This window comes from Monodelphis domestica, chromosome 4, assembly GCF_027887165.1.
Source record: "Monodelphis domestica isolate mMonDom1 chromosome 4, mMonDom1.pri, whole genome shotgun sequence".
Classification (NCBI taxonomy): Eukaryota; Metazoa; Chordata; class Mammalia; order Didelphimorphia; family Didelphidae; genus Monodelphis; species Monodelphis domestica.
This window is the reverse complement of record NC_077230.1, coordinates 40,003,887-40,019,627: the sequence shown is the minus strand read 5'-3', so window position 1 is coordinate 40,019,627 and position 15,741 is coordinate 40,003,887. Positions and strand designations below refer to the sequence as shown.

Genomic DNA, 15,741 nt, shown 5'->3' with positions numbered 1-15,741 from the left:
TAGTTGAAATTTTATTAAGTAAATTTTGGATGGAAAAAGGGTGCAACTAAAATGATGAGGAGATTTGAAATAAAATCATATGAGCATGAGTTGAATGAATATGAATATCTCTTTTTCCATCCAAAATGGCCACAATGAAGTTTGCCAGTATCCTTTTTATACTGTTTTTATACCCTGAATGGGATATTCCAGATAAGATGAGGCAGAATGGAAGACATGACTAACCTCACTCCCAAAGCTACTGTCATTGCAACCTGTGATTGCACTAGCTTTTCCCCCTCTGTCAAAGTACCCTCTCAGGTCATATCGAATCTATAATCTGCTAAACTCCTCAGGTCTTTCCACATAAACTGTTGTTACCCCATAAATTATGCTTCTCCCATTCTATACTTGTATAGTTGAAATTCGTAATCCAAGTATAGGGTTTCATATTTCTCCCAATTAAATTTCATTTTATTTGGCTTAGCCCATTTTTTTTCTAGCTTGTTGATTGATATCTTTTGTATCCTAGCCCCTACCATTTAATCCATTAGGTATTTCCCCCCAAGTTTCAGTATTCTGTGGCTTTATTGCCATCTTTACTGACCTTTTGTTGAATTTATTCATAGCAATGTTCAATTCACTGATTAAAAATGTTGAACTGAACTTTACTAGGTACAAGTGCCTGGGGCAATCCTCCGGGGAACACCTTTCCAAATTGACTTTGATGTAGTCAACACTTTTGAGTCTGGTCAGTCAATCAATTTTGGACCTACTGTATTATTCATCTTTCTTTTTCTTGGTCACATTGATTTTTTTTTAAGCCTTTGTTTTACATGCCTTGCTAAAACACACACATTATAGGTCCATAGAATTCCTTGGTTCTACTAGTCTAGTAACCCAGTCAAATGTAAATTAAGTTAATATGTTGTGATTTGTTTTTGGGAGCCCAACTCAAGGGATTTATTAAGAGGGATATGGGGGTGAGTTACATGAGTTACATGGGTGGTGCTGTGGACAGAATATTGGACCTGGAGTCAAGCAACTCCAAATGCAAATCTAATCTCATAGTCTTCCTAGCTGTGTGACCCTGGGCAAGTCACTCAACCCTGTTGGCCTCAATTCTCTCATCCTTCAAATGAGCTGGAGAAGGAAATGGACAACCACTCCAATTTCTTTGCCAAGAAAACATAAATTGGGGTCATGAAGAGTCAGACACAGCTGAAATGACTGAACAACAAAGGATAAGATTCTTTTACTGTCTGTGATCCCACATTCCTGTACAATGCCATTCCTTTAAATTACGTAATGAATCATCCACAGCATGATGCTTGAGAGAGACCTCTCATGGTATAAAAGCACTTCATAATGGTATGACCAAATATTAGAGCCCAAATTATTTATAGTCATATAAATTGCAGGTGTTTGGCTTAGTCATGGAGTCCATCTTGGCATGGCTTCACTACAGTAAATCTTTCTTTTGATTATCAACCCTTTACCTCCGGATAGGAGAGTCATTCTCATTCTCACCTTGATGAAAACAAGGGTGTGTGTGTGTGTGTGTGTGTGTGTGTGTGTGTGTGTGTGTGTGTGTGTGTGTGTTTTTGTGTGTGTTTGTGACTGTGACTGTGATATGTCCTAGGCTTCCACTATGACAGATTCCAAATGGACTCTTCACAAAACTTGTTCCTTGATTTTTTTCATCACGTTCCTGTATCTCCTTCAATATTTATTTCCAGGGTCAGCTGGGTGGCTCAGTGGACCGAGAGCTAGCCTAGAGATGGGAGGTTTGGGGTATAAACCTAACCTCAGATACTTCCTAGCTGTGTGACCTTGGGCAAGTCACTTAACCCCCATTGCCTAGCCCTTACCACTCTTCTGTCTTGGAACCAATGTGCAGTATTGATTCTAGGAAGGAAAGGGCTTTTAAAAATACCAATGTTCCTTGCTATCCTTCCTAAGACTTTTGCAAATGGTTCCTCTACTTCACCTCCTTCTTAAAATTATTTTAGCCCTTCTCCTCCCACAGTTGCTAGGTGAATTCTCTACTTTGCTGTCCTTGAAGCCAATAGACATGTTTTGTTCTAATTTATAGAGTCAATCTTAGAATTCTAAGGAAACTTAGAGATCATCCAGCCAAATCCTTTATCATAGAGTTGAGAAAACAGAAACCCAGGGGAGTTAAATGAATGGGCCACCATCTCACCTCTTATTAGCGGGAGTTTTGGAGTTTGGATCCAGCTCTCTTGCCTCCTTGTCCAGGGGTATGTCTCTGATTCATCATATCTAGGTTTCCAATTTATCTGTCGCCAATATCTCTCCTTCTAATTATCTTGATTTCTTGGACAATTTCTGATTCCTAACAAAATAAATATTCTCAAAAATGTGTATTTTACACTAAGGTCTATAAGATATTTTTTTCCTGCCATTTAGTCTGAATTCTTTCATAGTTTAGGAAGTTCATGAGATATCTATCTATCTATATACACTATCTACATGTATAGTATATGTATAATACTACATCTTCTTATCTCACCCAGGCTTGAAGTACAAGGGGTCCATACTGATGATCATGGGAGCTTTTACTTCCTTTGTTTCCAGTTTGAGCTGTCTTGCCCCTCCTTAGGCATGTCTGTTCCAAGCATCCTCTCCTCCAGACAGAAAGAGGATATCAGATCACCTTTAGCCTTTCTGCCTCTCAGAAATCCATACCTCAAGAGATCTGTTAGCCTTAGCCTCCCAGTAGCAGGAATTCTAAACAATTGCCATCACACTCACCTGGCTGGTTTTATTATATTTCTATGAAAGAAATAACCATTTCTAGTAGTGAAAATGTTAATATTGTCCAAGAAATTAAGAAGGAAAATGTGCATCCATGGAATAATTACAGGTAATGGTTTACACACACACATCTTTTTTTAAAGAGAGAGACATATTTCATCTTCTGGAAATTAAAATCATCTATGTGGAGTTTAGAGTTCTATAGGTGGTATAGTGGGTACAGTGCCAGACCTGGAGTCAGGAAGACTTTTCTCTCTGAGTACAAATCATCCTCAGATACTTTCTAGCTGTGTGATCCTGGGCAACTCACTTAACTCTTTTTGCCTCAGTTTCCTCATCTGTAAAATGAGCTAGAAAAAAATGGCAAAGTACTCCAGTATCTTTGCCAAGAAAATTGCAAATTAGGTCATGAAAAATTGGACACAATTGAAATAACTCAACAATAGCAAAATGTGTAGTTTCAGGATGTGTTGTTTACCTGATGAAATAGGAGTGCATCAAAATTTTGTTCTGGTATAAAGGTTAAAAAATTAAAGGTTGGACTAAATTTATAAGAAATGTGGTCACCAGAAATTAGTACTCAAGTCAGAATGACTTTATAGTAATTTATTTATAAAATAGAGGGAAAGAGTGAAAGTATGGAAATGAGGGAGAGGAGATATTTACTCCGGGCTGGTCTGAAGTAGGCAGGGCTTCAGAGGTGCCAGCAGAGCGGGGCCCAGAGGTAAATTAAACAAGGGTTTTAGTGTCTCCAGAAAAGGCAGGAAAGGGAGTCAGCCTTTTTTCACTCACCCATGTGGTAGTTCTAAGGGAAAATTGAAGAGTAGTCTGAGGTTCTAAGCTAGAGCTCCTTCAAGGTCAAGTTCCAAGGCAGAAGAGCTGGTCACAGGAAGTTCTTGCCACTTTTAAAGACCCTCCTTTCATTACTTCCTGTGCCTTCCTTCCACTTTACATGGACCAATTGAAGCTATAGCTTTGCTTAGGACTGCCCAGGGGACAGTTGGTGGCGGGTTTCTGATTCATCACTCACTATAGCACACAAGGGTCACAGATCTCCCCCTACTTAAGGATAAGTGGGATGTATATGCTTTTGGTGATTAAATCTACAAATGGGCAGGGAAGAATTAATTCCATCTTCACACTAGAAACTCTCAAAACTCTTCTAGACATTCATAATTCTCTTTTTTTCTTCTTTTATTGTAATTTGTATTTTAGAACATCAAATCTGGATTCTAAAAGATCCGAGTTCAAATTTAACTCCAACCTCTAAGTAATTATGTGACTGTGGGCAAGTGGCTTAAGTTTTGTCAACTTCAGTTTCCTCATTTATAAAATGAGAAGAAGAAGAATAACTACCTCTAGGGGACATAGTGAGGATCAAGTGAAAAATGTTTACAAATTTTAAAGTGCTATATAAATTCAGGGCAGCCAGACTGAGAGTTGGAAGGGCTAAAAGTCAGCTACTTCCTAGGTGTGTGACCCTGGGCTAGTCACTTAACCACAATTGTTTAGCCCTTGCCACTCTTCTTTCTTAGAACTAATACTAAGACATGTTAAAGGTTTAAAAAAGTGCTTTATAAATCTTCCTCCTCTTCCTCATCATCTTTCTCATGTTTCATCCCTGTCTTCTGCTAATTGTACACTTTTAAGGGCAGAGAATGGTCTCTTCTCTGAGTGCTCACTCTGTCTCACACATAATAGGTACTTGGTCAGTGTTGTCTTGAGTCCTTGTTGTCCTGGTGATGAGCCCTGGATATGTGGGATGTCCATTGTTTTGGTCGATGTCTAACAAGATGACAGAGCAGGTTGTTGTCTGAGAGTCCCGTGGTTTTCTATGACCATAATAGAACCTCTCCATAAGTACAGGGGAGGAAGTTTCCAGGCTTTGGGGATGTCTGACTTCTGTGAGGATTTTTTACCTCTTTTAGATTTTTTTTTCAGGTGTTGTCATTAGCCCTGGTACCTAAGTGAAGAAACACATTAGGAACTGAAATAAAAATGATTACTCGATGTTCAGTTTTTTAATGTATTTGTATGGGATACTTACATTCCCTCTTTGGCAGAGGGGAAAAGAGAATAAGCATTTATTAAGTAATTACTGTATGAGAAATGGGCAGCTAGGTGGCACAGTAGATAGAGTGTCAGCCCTGGATGGAGTCAAGGAGATTCATCTTCCTGAATTCAAATCTGTCCTTAGACACTTCCCAGCTGTGTCACCCTGAGTGTGTCACTTCACCTTTTTACCTCAGTTTTCTTATCTGTAAAAGAAGCTGGAGAAAGAAATGGCAAACCATTCTAGTATTTTTGGAAAGAAAACCCCAAATGGGATCACAAAATGTCAGATGTTATTGAGAAACCACTGAAGAACAACAAAAAGTATTTGAGGCATTGTGCTAAGTGCTTTATGCTTTATCTGATTTGATGATCTGACCCTTACTACAACTCTGTGAAGTATGTGTTGGTATTATCCTGATTTTACTGTTGAGGAAACTGAGGCAGGCAACAGTGAAGTGATTTGCCTATGGTCTCACATGTGTCAATCCTAGTGGCAGTGAGGATTGAGCCCAGATCTAGGATTCCAAGTCACATACTTTAGAAATAGTAATAATTGAACTATAAAGTTTTTTTCTGAATTAAAAAAGAAATAAACACCCATACCCACACAAAAACTTCTGCCCTAGTTTAATCTAAATGACAATGAGGTGTGTGGTTTTGGTTAGGGGCATGTGTTTTCTCTTAAAAAAAATTGGGGAATCAGCTAACCCTGTGGCTACCAAGAATTTTCTGGCATTTTGAGGGGGATAATAGAGAAGTATTCTATGTACTGTTTCAGATCTGCCACTGAATGAATTGGAAAGCAATAGTTTTTGCTTGTGGAAGAGTGAAATGACAAGTACTATCATTCAATGAAAGTTCATTGGTGTGTTTTTCAGAATCTTCCTGGGAATCACCGAAGATTTCATCAGTTCCCCATTAGCCTTGTCAAAGAACATAGGTTTCCATCTAAAAGAGTGGATAATCAAAGCAGTGTTTACTTTGAAAGAGTGTGCTATTTTTTCTTTCATTAACAGATTTATCTCCCAAACTATTTCATTTAATTTACTTCAAAAAGCATTTATTGAACACCTAATCTCAGAACTGTGGAAGGGACCTCTGATGTCTTGTGTTCCAGCTCAAAGTACTCTGAGATATGGTGTGGGGGAAAGGGCTGGATGGGGAGGGAGAGGGAGAGGGAAAGAAGGAGGAGAGAGAGAGAAGAGGCAAGAGTGTTTCTGCCTATGGAAATCTGGGAAAGTTTCATGGAGAAGTTTTCATCTGAGCTGGATCTGGAAGGATGGGCACAGTTTCAACAGCCTAGGGGAGTTTGTGGAACAGTGTATCTTAAGAGGTTGCAGAACTGGAGGAGTTAGCAGTAGGATCACAGTGTTAATCAGATCCGAAGATGCTGGTCCTCCTGCAAGTCCACTGTTCTTTCTTCTAAGCCAGGCTAATTTTGGCTTGATAAATTGGTTGGTGGGATCCAGATTATTGAGGGACTTAGATCCTGGAATTAGAAGTTTGGATTTGATTCAAGTTAAAAACATAGTAGGTGGTCCAATCTTTTTCCAATAAATGAACACTCTGTGGCTTGAGTAGTAGGGAGTTGAATCAGAGATTTTGCCAGACAATGGGGAGAAGCTGTTCTAAACTTAACACTTAACCATTAAACATACGTGAAACAAAATTTAAAATTGGCTGCATAAAAATGTAATATTAAGGATTTCCCTTCAACTAGATATTATCTGAGAATCTGTAGTCATCTCAAACTTGTAGATGTGACTTCTTTGTAAAAACGGTCATCAGAAATGTATATTTATAGGTAAATAGCTGTTAAATGTTCAGTATCACAATATATCAGAACTATTGCTAGTGTCCTCTATCCCTTGTATTGAACTACTTAATAATTTATTTTTATTTATTCATTTACTATGTATAATTATTTTTATTTATTTACTATGTATATGCAATTTAATATAAAAAATAGAAGCTCTTGGGGAGTGTTTATATCCACAGCACCTATCCCAATGACTAGCACAGAGTAGGTGCCTAATGAATGCCTGCATACTGTCAGAATAATGGGAGATTTATTTCAAGGTTTTTTCTCTTGAAACATCAAGAACAATGGAGGCAGATCTTTGGTGGATCCATGAACAGCCTTGGAGTTATGAAGTCTTCCTTGTATCTCCTCAAAAATTTAACTTTCTTTTTTAGTCCTCTTTATTTAGTAACAGTTTTGTGTAATGAAAGCTAATTTTTGTCCTTCAAAATCATATACAAATACAATCAAGTTTTAGAATTTCTTTCATATACCAATCTGGGTTCTCCTCCCCCTTTTTCATTTTGTTTATAGTATTTGCCAAAATATAATGTTTTCCATTTGGCCTTTGAACAGAGCTCATGTGCTCCTGACAAATGCTCAGTGGGTGTCTTGTTCAAGAGTTCACACCTGAAAGCAAAGAGCAAAACCTTGATAACTTGTGGAACTAAGAGAAGGGAGGGAGGGACCTTCCCTCTGAAGCAATTCAAACTCCAAACAGTTCCGGGCTTCCTGAGTTAATAAACAAATGCTGGCTTTGTTTTCTTCCTAGCTCATTTGGTCCCAAGTGTGACTCAGTATTAGGCTTGGTCTTTTAGGCTTCGTGCCCTTGGCTCTTGGAAGGAAGTGAGAGGACTCCAGGCTCTTCTTGGACCTTTTTAAACTGTAGGAAGGCAGAGCTTACTTCACGATGGGAGAGGAGGTATTTCTCTTTTCTTTCTCTCTCTCTCTCTCTCTCTCTCTCTCTCTCTCTCTCTCTCTCTCTCTCTCTCTCTCTCTCTCTCTCTCTCTCTCTCAGTGCTATAATTTTCTCCTATATATCATTTTGTGGCAGACTTTCCATGTGTTTGCATCAGGAGGTTTAAAATGATAGAATCCCAAGCAGGAGATGCCTATGTCTGCTAAGGAGAAACTGATGAAGTGAAGGATTATTTTCTGAAGGCAAATATTGTCCTGGAACTGTTTAGCTCTTTAAATCCCCTCTCCCTTCTTCCATCCCTCCCTCTGCCCCTCCCCCCTAGCCTTTGGTCAATTTGGTCATTAACTTTCACAGATGTTTCCAATTTCTGTGTCTTGGTTTTCATATTGAAGGGAGTAATTTAGATTTGCAGTTTGCATAAGGAATAACTGTTACCCCATGTTACAAAGATGTTTAACAATTACAGATGTTTGCTTAGCAGACAGAAATTCATCTTGATTTTCAGGTTAGCCCAAGACAGTTCTTGTCTATTGAAAAGAGAAAGATCTCTAGTATTTCACTGGCGATGAGGGGCACCAATATTTGTTTGGCATATTCAGGGTGCTTGGAGAAACTGATTAGAGTCTTTGAAGCCTGGTGAACTATGACTTGTCACAGAGGTAATGAAAGCAAGAAAACATTCATTTCACATACTTTGCCATTTTCTCTACAGTTGTGTAAACAAATAAGAAGAAATGGGAAATTATTTGGTAAAATCTTTCCTCATTATTAACACAGTTTCCCCCTTCTGTGTGAATAATTGAAAATTTTTATACTTAAAAGCAGAAGTCTGCCATTTTAAACATTAAAAAAAAATGCCCCAAGTTGACCACAGAGTAACATTTACCATGTGTCATATGCCCTCCTTGTTCCTGTCCCTTATTTTAAAAAATTGTTTTAAGGGTAAGAGAGGCAACCAAAAAATGGAGTTTCTATAAAATATTTTGTCCTTTTATGATGAATATTTCATAATTTAATATTCAAAAGAAAAAGGACACAAGCCATCCTTAATATATTTTATTTGAATATATCTGTTTATCAACAGTAGAACTTGAACGTTTTCTAATGAATTGAAAATTGCTGCTGTCTGGAGTTGGGGGATGGGTAACATATAGAGTAGGAGCAGGTTATGTCCTTTAAGTGTTAGGAGGTGCCTAAATATGGAAATTATTAATATGAAATCAGTTATTCTAAGCCTGCTTTACTCTGCCATGTTAGTGGTATTATTTGGAAAGAAATTTCCAATCTTCCTTACCCCATTGCCAAATTTGCTTGCTCTACGTTTTCAAAAATAGAAATTAGAAATATATATCTATGTGGGTATCTATCTATCTATAGATGTATGTATATGTAGGTGCATATAGATAGAAATGTATGTAGACAGGTGGATATATGTATGTATGTGTGTATAGCTAGGTAAATAGAGGGGTATGTATATGGGCACATACAGTGGTAATAATAGCAGCTAGCAAATGTGGAGCTCTTAAAGGATGGCAAATCATCTTACGTTATCTTACTGGATCCTTACAACAATCCTTGAGGTAGTTGCTGTTATTATCCTCATTTTATACTTGAGGCAAACAGAAGTTAAGTCACTTGCCCAGGGTCACACAGCTAGTGAGTAACCAAAGCTGGATTTGACTCAGGTCTTCCTAACTGCATGTCCAGCACTTTACAAACTGGGACACCTTCGTGTGCATATGGATATGTGTATATGTACACACATATACATACTTGTATAGCTCCAGAGACTGCTTCCCTCTCACTTTCATTTTTCTTTTGTTTAACTCCTTCTTCCTCCCCCTCCCCCCCATTTTGTTTCAAAGTAGATTCAGTGGCTGGGGTTGGAGTGGAAAGCGGAGTGTCAATAAGTGGGGAAATGTCTGTGTTATATCACTATAAAAGACAACAATGGTTTGTAGTGGGGGGAGAAAGAATAAATCATTTAAAATTATTATTATTGTTGTTATTATTAGTATTAAACCCTTATCTTCTGTCTTAGAATCAAGACTGTGTATTGATTCTGAGGCAAAAGAGTAGTAAGGGCTGCCAAAGGAAGGTTTAAGTGACTTGTCCAGAGTCACACAGCTATAAAGTATCTGAGATCAAATTTGAATCCAGGACCTCAATCCACTGAGCCACCTAGCTACCCCAAATAAATAATTTTCAATGAGAACATGCTTTAAAATGACATGGTAAATTTATTCTTCATCTAAAAGACCATAAGGTCATTCACACGAATGGAAGAAATGGCAGAAAAAGGGAACATGAAGTTTCAGGCTCAACATATAGGCCCTTTAAAAAAAGTTTTAATTGATAAATTTTGCTTTAACCAAGCTGACAAATACACCTAAACAATTGCCAAAGTATACATTCCCTGTATAGTTGAGCAGGACCACATGATTAAATGATTTGGAGCTTAATGGAAGACTGTGCTCTAACTTTAACAAGACACAATTCCATTGTCTTTGACCTGAGTTTTGTTGCTTTTTAGTGTTGCCTTTGTTTATACTATTTATATTGTTCTTCTGAAATTGTTTTCTTTACTCTGTATGATATACAAGTCTTTCCAAGTTGATGAATTCTTTACTTTTGTCAGTTCCTCATGGAAAAATAGTTCATTTTTGTTATAAATTATAGTTTTTTCAGTTATTCTCCAATCATTGGCACATATATTTTGTTTCTAACTTTTGGCTCTTATAGATAGTGTTAATGTTATAGATAATGATGTTTGTCTTGGGTCAGATAATACTTTTCTTCCTGTCAATCTTCATAGGGTTTAAATCTCTTAGTGGGTTGATAGAGTTGATAAATATTCATATGCACAATTGTTAAATATAAGGTAGTTTGAGGAGGGCTTTAGTGGTTGGAGAGGTACCAGAAATGGCTTCCTATTGAAGATGGTGCCTGAACTATGTCTTAAAGAAAGAAAGGGACTTTTTGAACAGTTGTGTAATTTTTCTTACACCATTCTAACTTGTTTTCCAAAATTGCCAACTGTTTCACAGCTCTGACAACAAATTAACATGCATGTTTTCCCACATCCTTTGTATGTGGCAGTTTTTTAGTTGTTTCTGATTCTTTATGACTCTATTTGGGCTTTTCTTAGCAAACATCCTGGAATAATTTGCCATTTCCTTCTCTAGATCATTTTACAAATGGAGGAAACTGAGTTAAACAAAATTAAGTGACTTGTTCAGGGTCACACTGCTAGTAAATGTTTGAGGTGAGATTTGAACTCAGAAAGATGAGTCTTTCTGACTCAAGAGCTCTATCCATTATGCTACTTACCTGCCCCATATCCCTACCAACAATGAATTTTTCCATCTCTTTTAATATTTTCCAATTTAATGGTCTTAGATTTGTATCTTAGAAATGATACTAAGACAAGGTAATGATTAAGGAAAAAAAAATATGATGCCACCATTGCCTGATGTATTTGACCTGAATTGTGTTGCTTCTTATTATGGCTTAAATGCTATTGTAGTAATCATTGTGTATATTATTCTTTTTCTTTACTTGGTGTTACTTCTAGAATGTTCTCCCATTGTTCTCTGAATTCTTTATATTCACTTTCCCTCATGGAATAATAAGATTCCATTACTATCACAAAGCCCCTTTTGTTCACCCATATTCCGACTATCAGGCACATGTGTTGTTTCCAGTTTTTTATTACCAATATTGCTCCTATGAATATTTGTGTGTGTGTGTGTGTGTGTGTGTGTGTGTGTGTGTGTGTGTGTGTGTGTGTGTGTGTATACCATAGCTCTCTCCAGGATATGAAGGATTCATATGAAGGATTATATGGAGAACGAATGACCAGCTGTTCTTTAGTTCATCTGGGGATTGAAAAAAGGAAAGGTTTAACTTAACTGCAACATATCTGTTATTCAACAGAGACAGACTTCCTGATGCCGAGTGTTAAAAAATACCAGGATGTAGCAATTAGGAAAGAGCTAGAAACTCTTTTAGAAATCCTGCAAAAGAAGGGGATGGATAACTTTTTGTCCATGAGCACTTTAAGGTCATAGATAAGCAAAGATAGAGGGATAGACTAGATGAGCCGAAGGCATTCCCTTTTTTTTTACATTAATATCATGTATCATCATCTTTGGCAGTAGGAGGTTTTAAAAATTAAAATCTATTTTTTCTAATCAGAAAAAATCTACCTTATCTACTTCTCAATTTCTCTTCCTCAACTGAAAAAGAAAGAAAAACAAAACCCCTGTATAGTCAATGTATTGGCCATATAAGTCTTATTTTCTTTTCATTTTTATTTCTTGTTTTAGAATCAATACTAACTATTGGTTACAAGGCAGAAGAGCAAATGGGCTAGCTGGTTGGGTTAAGTGACTAGCCCACAGTCACACAGCTAAGTATCTGAGGTCAGATCTGAACCCAGGATCTCTGGTTTCCGGACTTGACTCTCTCTCTACTGAGCTAGCTAGCTGCTTCTGTATTGATTCTTTTCCCTCTAATCATGCCTTAGATAAACCCCATTGGCTATAATAGTAACAGTAGCATTGAACTTAACATCAAGATTTTTATAGGTATTTATGAAAGTCAGATCCATACTCTGAAGGATCTCAGTGCTTTCAGGAATTTTTGTCCTAAATGGGCACTGTTGCAATAGAGTCACAAAGAATAAGTGAATAAGAGATCTAATAATGCATCAACATACATTGTGGGATGTTTCCCCTCCCAGGCAGGTAACAAGATATAATTTTAAAAGCTAAAGATAGGCTCATGAAAGACACATCATAAATAAATACTTAACACTTTTAAGCTTAGTTTTAAAATGCACTAAGACTTTTGGAACACGTTGCATCTAGAACTATAAAAATTTGTCCTAGTTTTCCTCTATAAAGATATAGAGCTTGAAGAAGTTTTTAAAGGCCAGCTAGTCCAGAGGAAGAGAGAAGGGTGATATTATTTGTTTTGAGGAAGAAAAGACAAGAACACTGGAAGAGGGAATGTAAATCAGATTATATTAGTAATCACAGTTGCCATAGTATTTCAGAACTGGAAGAGTCTTTGGCATCCATCCATATGTTGAATACCAAGAGATTTTCAGACAGTAGCCAGCAATGAAATCTAAAACCATCTAAATAATGTACTCTTTATTCTCTAGTGTTTTGTAATCTAGGTAAATAAGCAAACCGCTTGAGGGCAGGGAGAGTGTTATCTTTGCATTTCAAGCATTTTACATAGGTTCTGACACACAGTCACATGCTCAACATTAATTGATTATTAATAACAAAACTCTCCTAGAATAACTAGAATAGTTATAATCTAAGAGTACAAGAAAAAAAAACAACCTGTTTCCTCATCTGTAAAATGGGGATAATAATAGCATCTACTTCCCAGGGTGTGAAAATAGAATGAGATAATATTTGCCAACCTTGAAGCACTATATAAATGCTAGTTGTTTATTATCATTAATATTATTAAAAGTTATACAGAACTGAGGAACTAGGCACATAGAAAACTATATATGATATATGTTTATGTATAAATTATATAAGTGATACTTAGAGGAACATTATAATGATATATTACACTTATCTTTGTTGAGATTCTCTTCCTGTCGAATCTTAAATTTTGATTTCATGTAACAGAGGGAAATAGAGAATTTGTAGTTATCCATTTCTCATGAGCAGTGAACCATTTATATTGTGTAGCAAGATTATATTGATATGCATCTTAATAAAACTTTGTAGTTGCCTTTGTGGTGGAGGTGGAAATCTAAAATTGATATAGTCTTAGACTTGCATAAGATGTCTCTAAATATTTAATTTAAAGAAATAATCGAAAAGGGCTACAATTTGCATACTTAAATAGTCATCTGGAATATGAACTAATGAACATCCTTAAGGAAATGATGCTGTTTGTCCTAACTGTGGTCAGTCCTTTCTAGGGAGTTTCAGCCAGAGCCCATATTAGATCAGCTTAATGAGGGGGAAGGCTGCTAAACAGCTTTATTCACAGCTTGAAAGAGGAAATTTAATGTCATATTAATGAACTCTGTGTGTGCTACTCAATCAGGAGGCATGGCTTATAAAAGTCAGAACATAGATAATGACTAGGGAGAGAAGATGGATCTTTGTTGTTTGAAAAAAGTGAAAATTAATTAAAAAGAATGCAGATAATTTGAAAATTATATCATTGAGAAGACAGGCTGGTGGAATGCAGAAACAAGCAAGACGCGGGCGTGCATGCGTGCGTGCGTGTGTGTGTGTGTGTGTGTGTGTGTGTGTGTGTATTTTTGGGGTGGGGTTAAATGATACCCCCTCTGGTTCAAGGAAATTTAGGAGGATAAACAATATCTGGGATTTTTAATTTAACAGAAATTACCTAATTTATTTTTAAAAGAAGTACTCTTCACACATTAGAACACATTAATTCTATTAATATACATTTTCTCAGAGCAGGTTAATGCTGTCATCTGTTCTTATCTTTTTTTTTTTAAATAGCATGAGTCACTTGGACTATCTATTGAAGCCTATAGGCCCCTTCTCAGAATGATGTTTTTAAATGAATATTGTCACCACCACCACTATCACCACTAACTAATTGCTACTAACTAGATAGCTTATGTGATACCTTAAGTTTTACAAAGAGCCTTACATATGTTAACTCCTTGAATCTTTGCACCAACCCTGAGAAGTAGATGCTATCATTTTTTTCCATTTTATAGATGAGGAAACTGAAGCAAGCAGAGTTTAAGTGTTTTGCTCTAAATCACACAGCTGATAAGTGTCTCAGGCAGAATTTTAACTCATCTTCTCGATTCCAAGTCCCATGTTCTATCCATTGTGCTACTCTGCTGCATTAAATAAAATACATAGAATCACAAAGAAAAACAATTAAGTTGAAATATAATAATCACAATATTTTTTAACCCTTACCTTCTGTATTAAAATTAATACTGTGAATTAGTTACAAGACAGAAAAGAAGTGCTAGCTAAAGGGAACTAAGTAACTTGCCCAGGATCACACAAGTAGGAAGTATCTGAGGTCTGATTTGAACCCAGGTTGTCCTGACTCCAAGCCTGGCTCCCAACTCACTGAGCCCCCTAGCTGCCCCTGCATAATATTTTTTTAAAAATAGGTTCATAGACTCCAGGCTAAGAATGCCTTTTATAGAGGAATGGTTTATTTTGGGGACCTGTATGTTTTTCACTGATCAGAGGTTAGCTGAGAAATATGCCCTCAGCCTTGCTACAAATGGATCAAATTAGGTTATTTATTGGGCAAAAAGATGAATGTGGCCTTTTAAGGCAATGAGCAATATGAGTTAGAACAAATACATCAAAGTGGTCTTAGTACCAGGGAATTTAGCCCTTGGATGTAACCAATCTCAACTCCAGCATCAAGCACAATAACTCCCCTGTTGAATAAACACAGGAAGAGACAAAGTTAACCTTATGTTTCACTATTGTGAAGAACAATGTTATGAACTGTAAACACGTCATTGGCCCATGATGGTTAGACTGTAGTCTAGGTCCTCTACACTGTTATAAATAATAGCATTGCTCAACTTCCCATTATGACAGCTGAACAGGATTAGATGAAGCTGGGAGACATCTACCAAGCCTTCCCAATGTGAGAGGGGTCAACAGGGCTTTCTTCTCTTCCCACTCACTATGCCCTAAAACCCTTTGGGTCCTACCATCTTTCTTGGAATGGAATTATTTGCTACATTGAAATTTCCATCTATCTCCCATCCTCCTCTACACTAAAGAAGGCATCATTTAACAAAAAGATATATGTATTTATAAAACTATATCTTACTTCCTTCTTCATTCCACCAGTCTCTCTTGCTCATTGATTTAACTTTTATCTTATCTGCATTATCTCTAGGCTCTAGGATACTGTCATCTGATTCCCAATGTACTTGAGGGACCCCTAGATCTTTACCTCTGCCTTTTCACTGAACTCTTTGTAGTACATGAACTGAACCAAACATTCTTCTCCATGCTAGACTGTGAGCTCCTTTAAAACAAGGAGTATCTCATTTTTTCTGTTTGTATCCCCAATACTTAGCCCTGAGTCTGGCACACAGTAAGCACTAAATAAAATTTTTTCATTGATTCATTCATTCAGAGAGCCCCCTGATAGAGTCAGTAGAGACTTGGTTTCAAATTGTAACTCTCACATCTAATAG

General features: G+C 36.9%; 1 protein-coding gene across 11 annotated transcripts in view; it reads left to right on the top strand.

The window, feature by feature from the left end:
• SH3KBP1 (SH3 domain containing kinase binding protein 1) overlaps window positions 1-15,741 on the top strand; it is a 505,965-nt gene that overhangs the window by 282,319 nt on the left and 207,905 nt on the right. The window contains exon 1 of one of the 11 annotated variants that reach the window (XM_056793312.1): window positions 7,201-7,538. The exons of the other annotated variants lie outside the window; for them this stretch is intronic. Coding sequence (XP_056649290.1) covers window positions 7,527-7,538 — 12 coding nt within the window. The 5' untranslated portion in view covers window positions 7,201-7,526. Of the gene's footprint in view, window positions 1-7,200; window positions 7,539-15,741 lie in introns of those variants that run through there. 11 annotated transcript variants of the gene reach the window in all.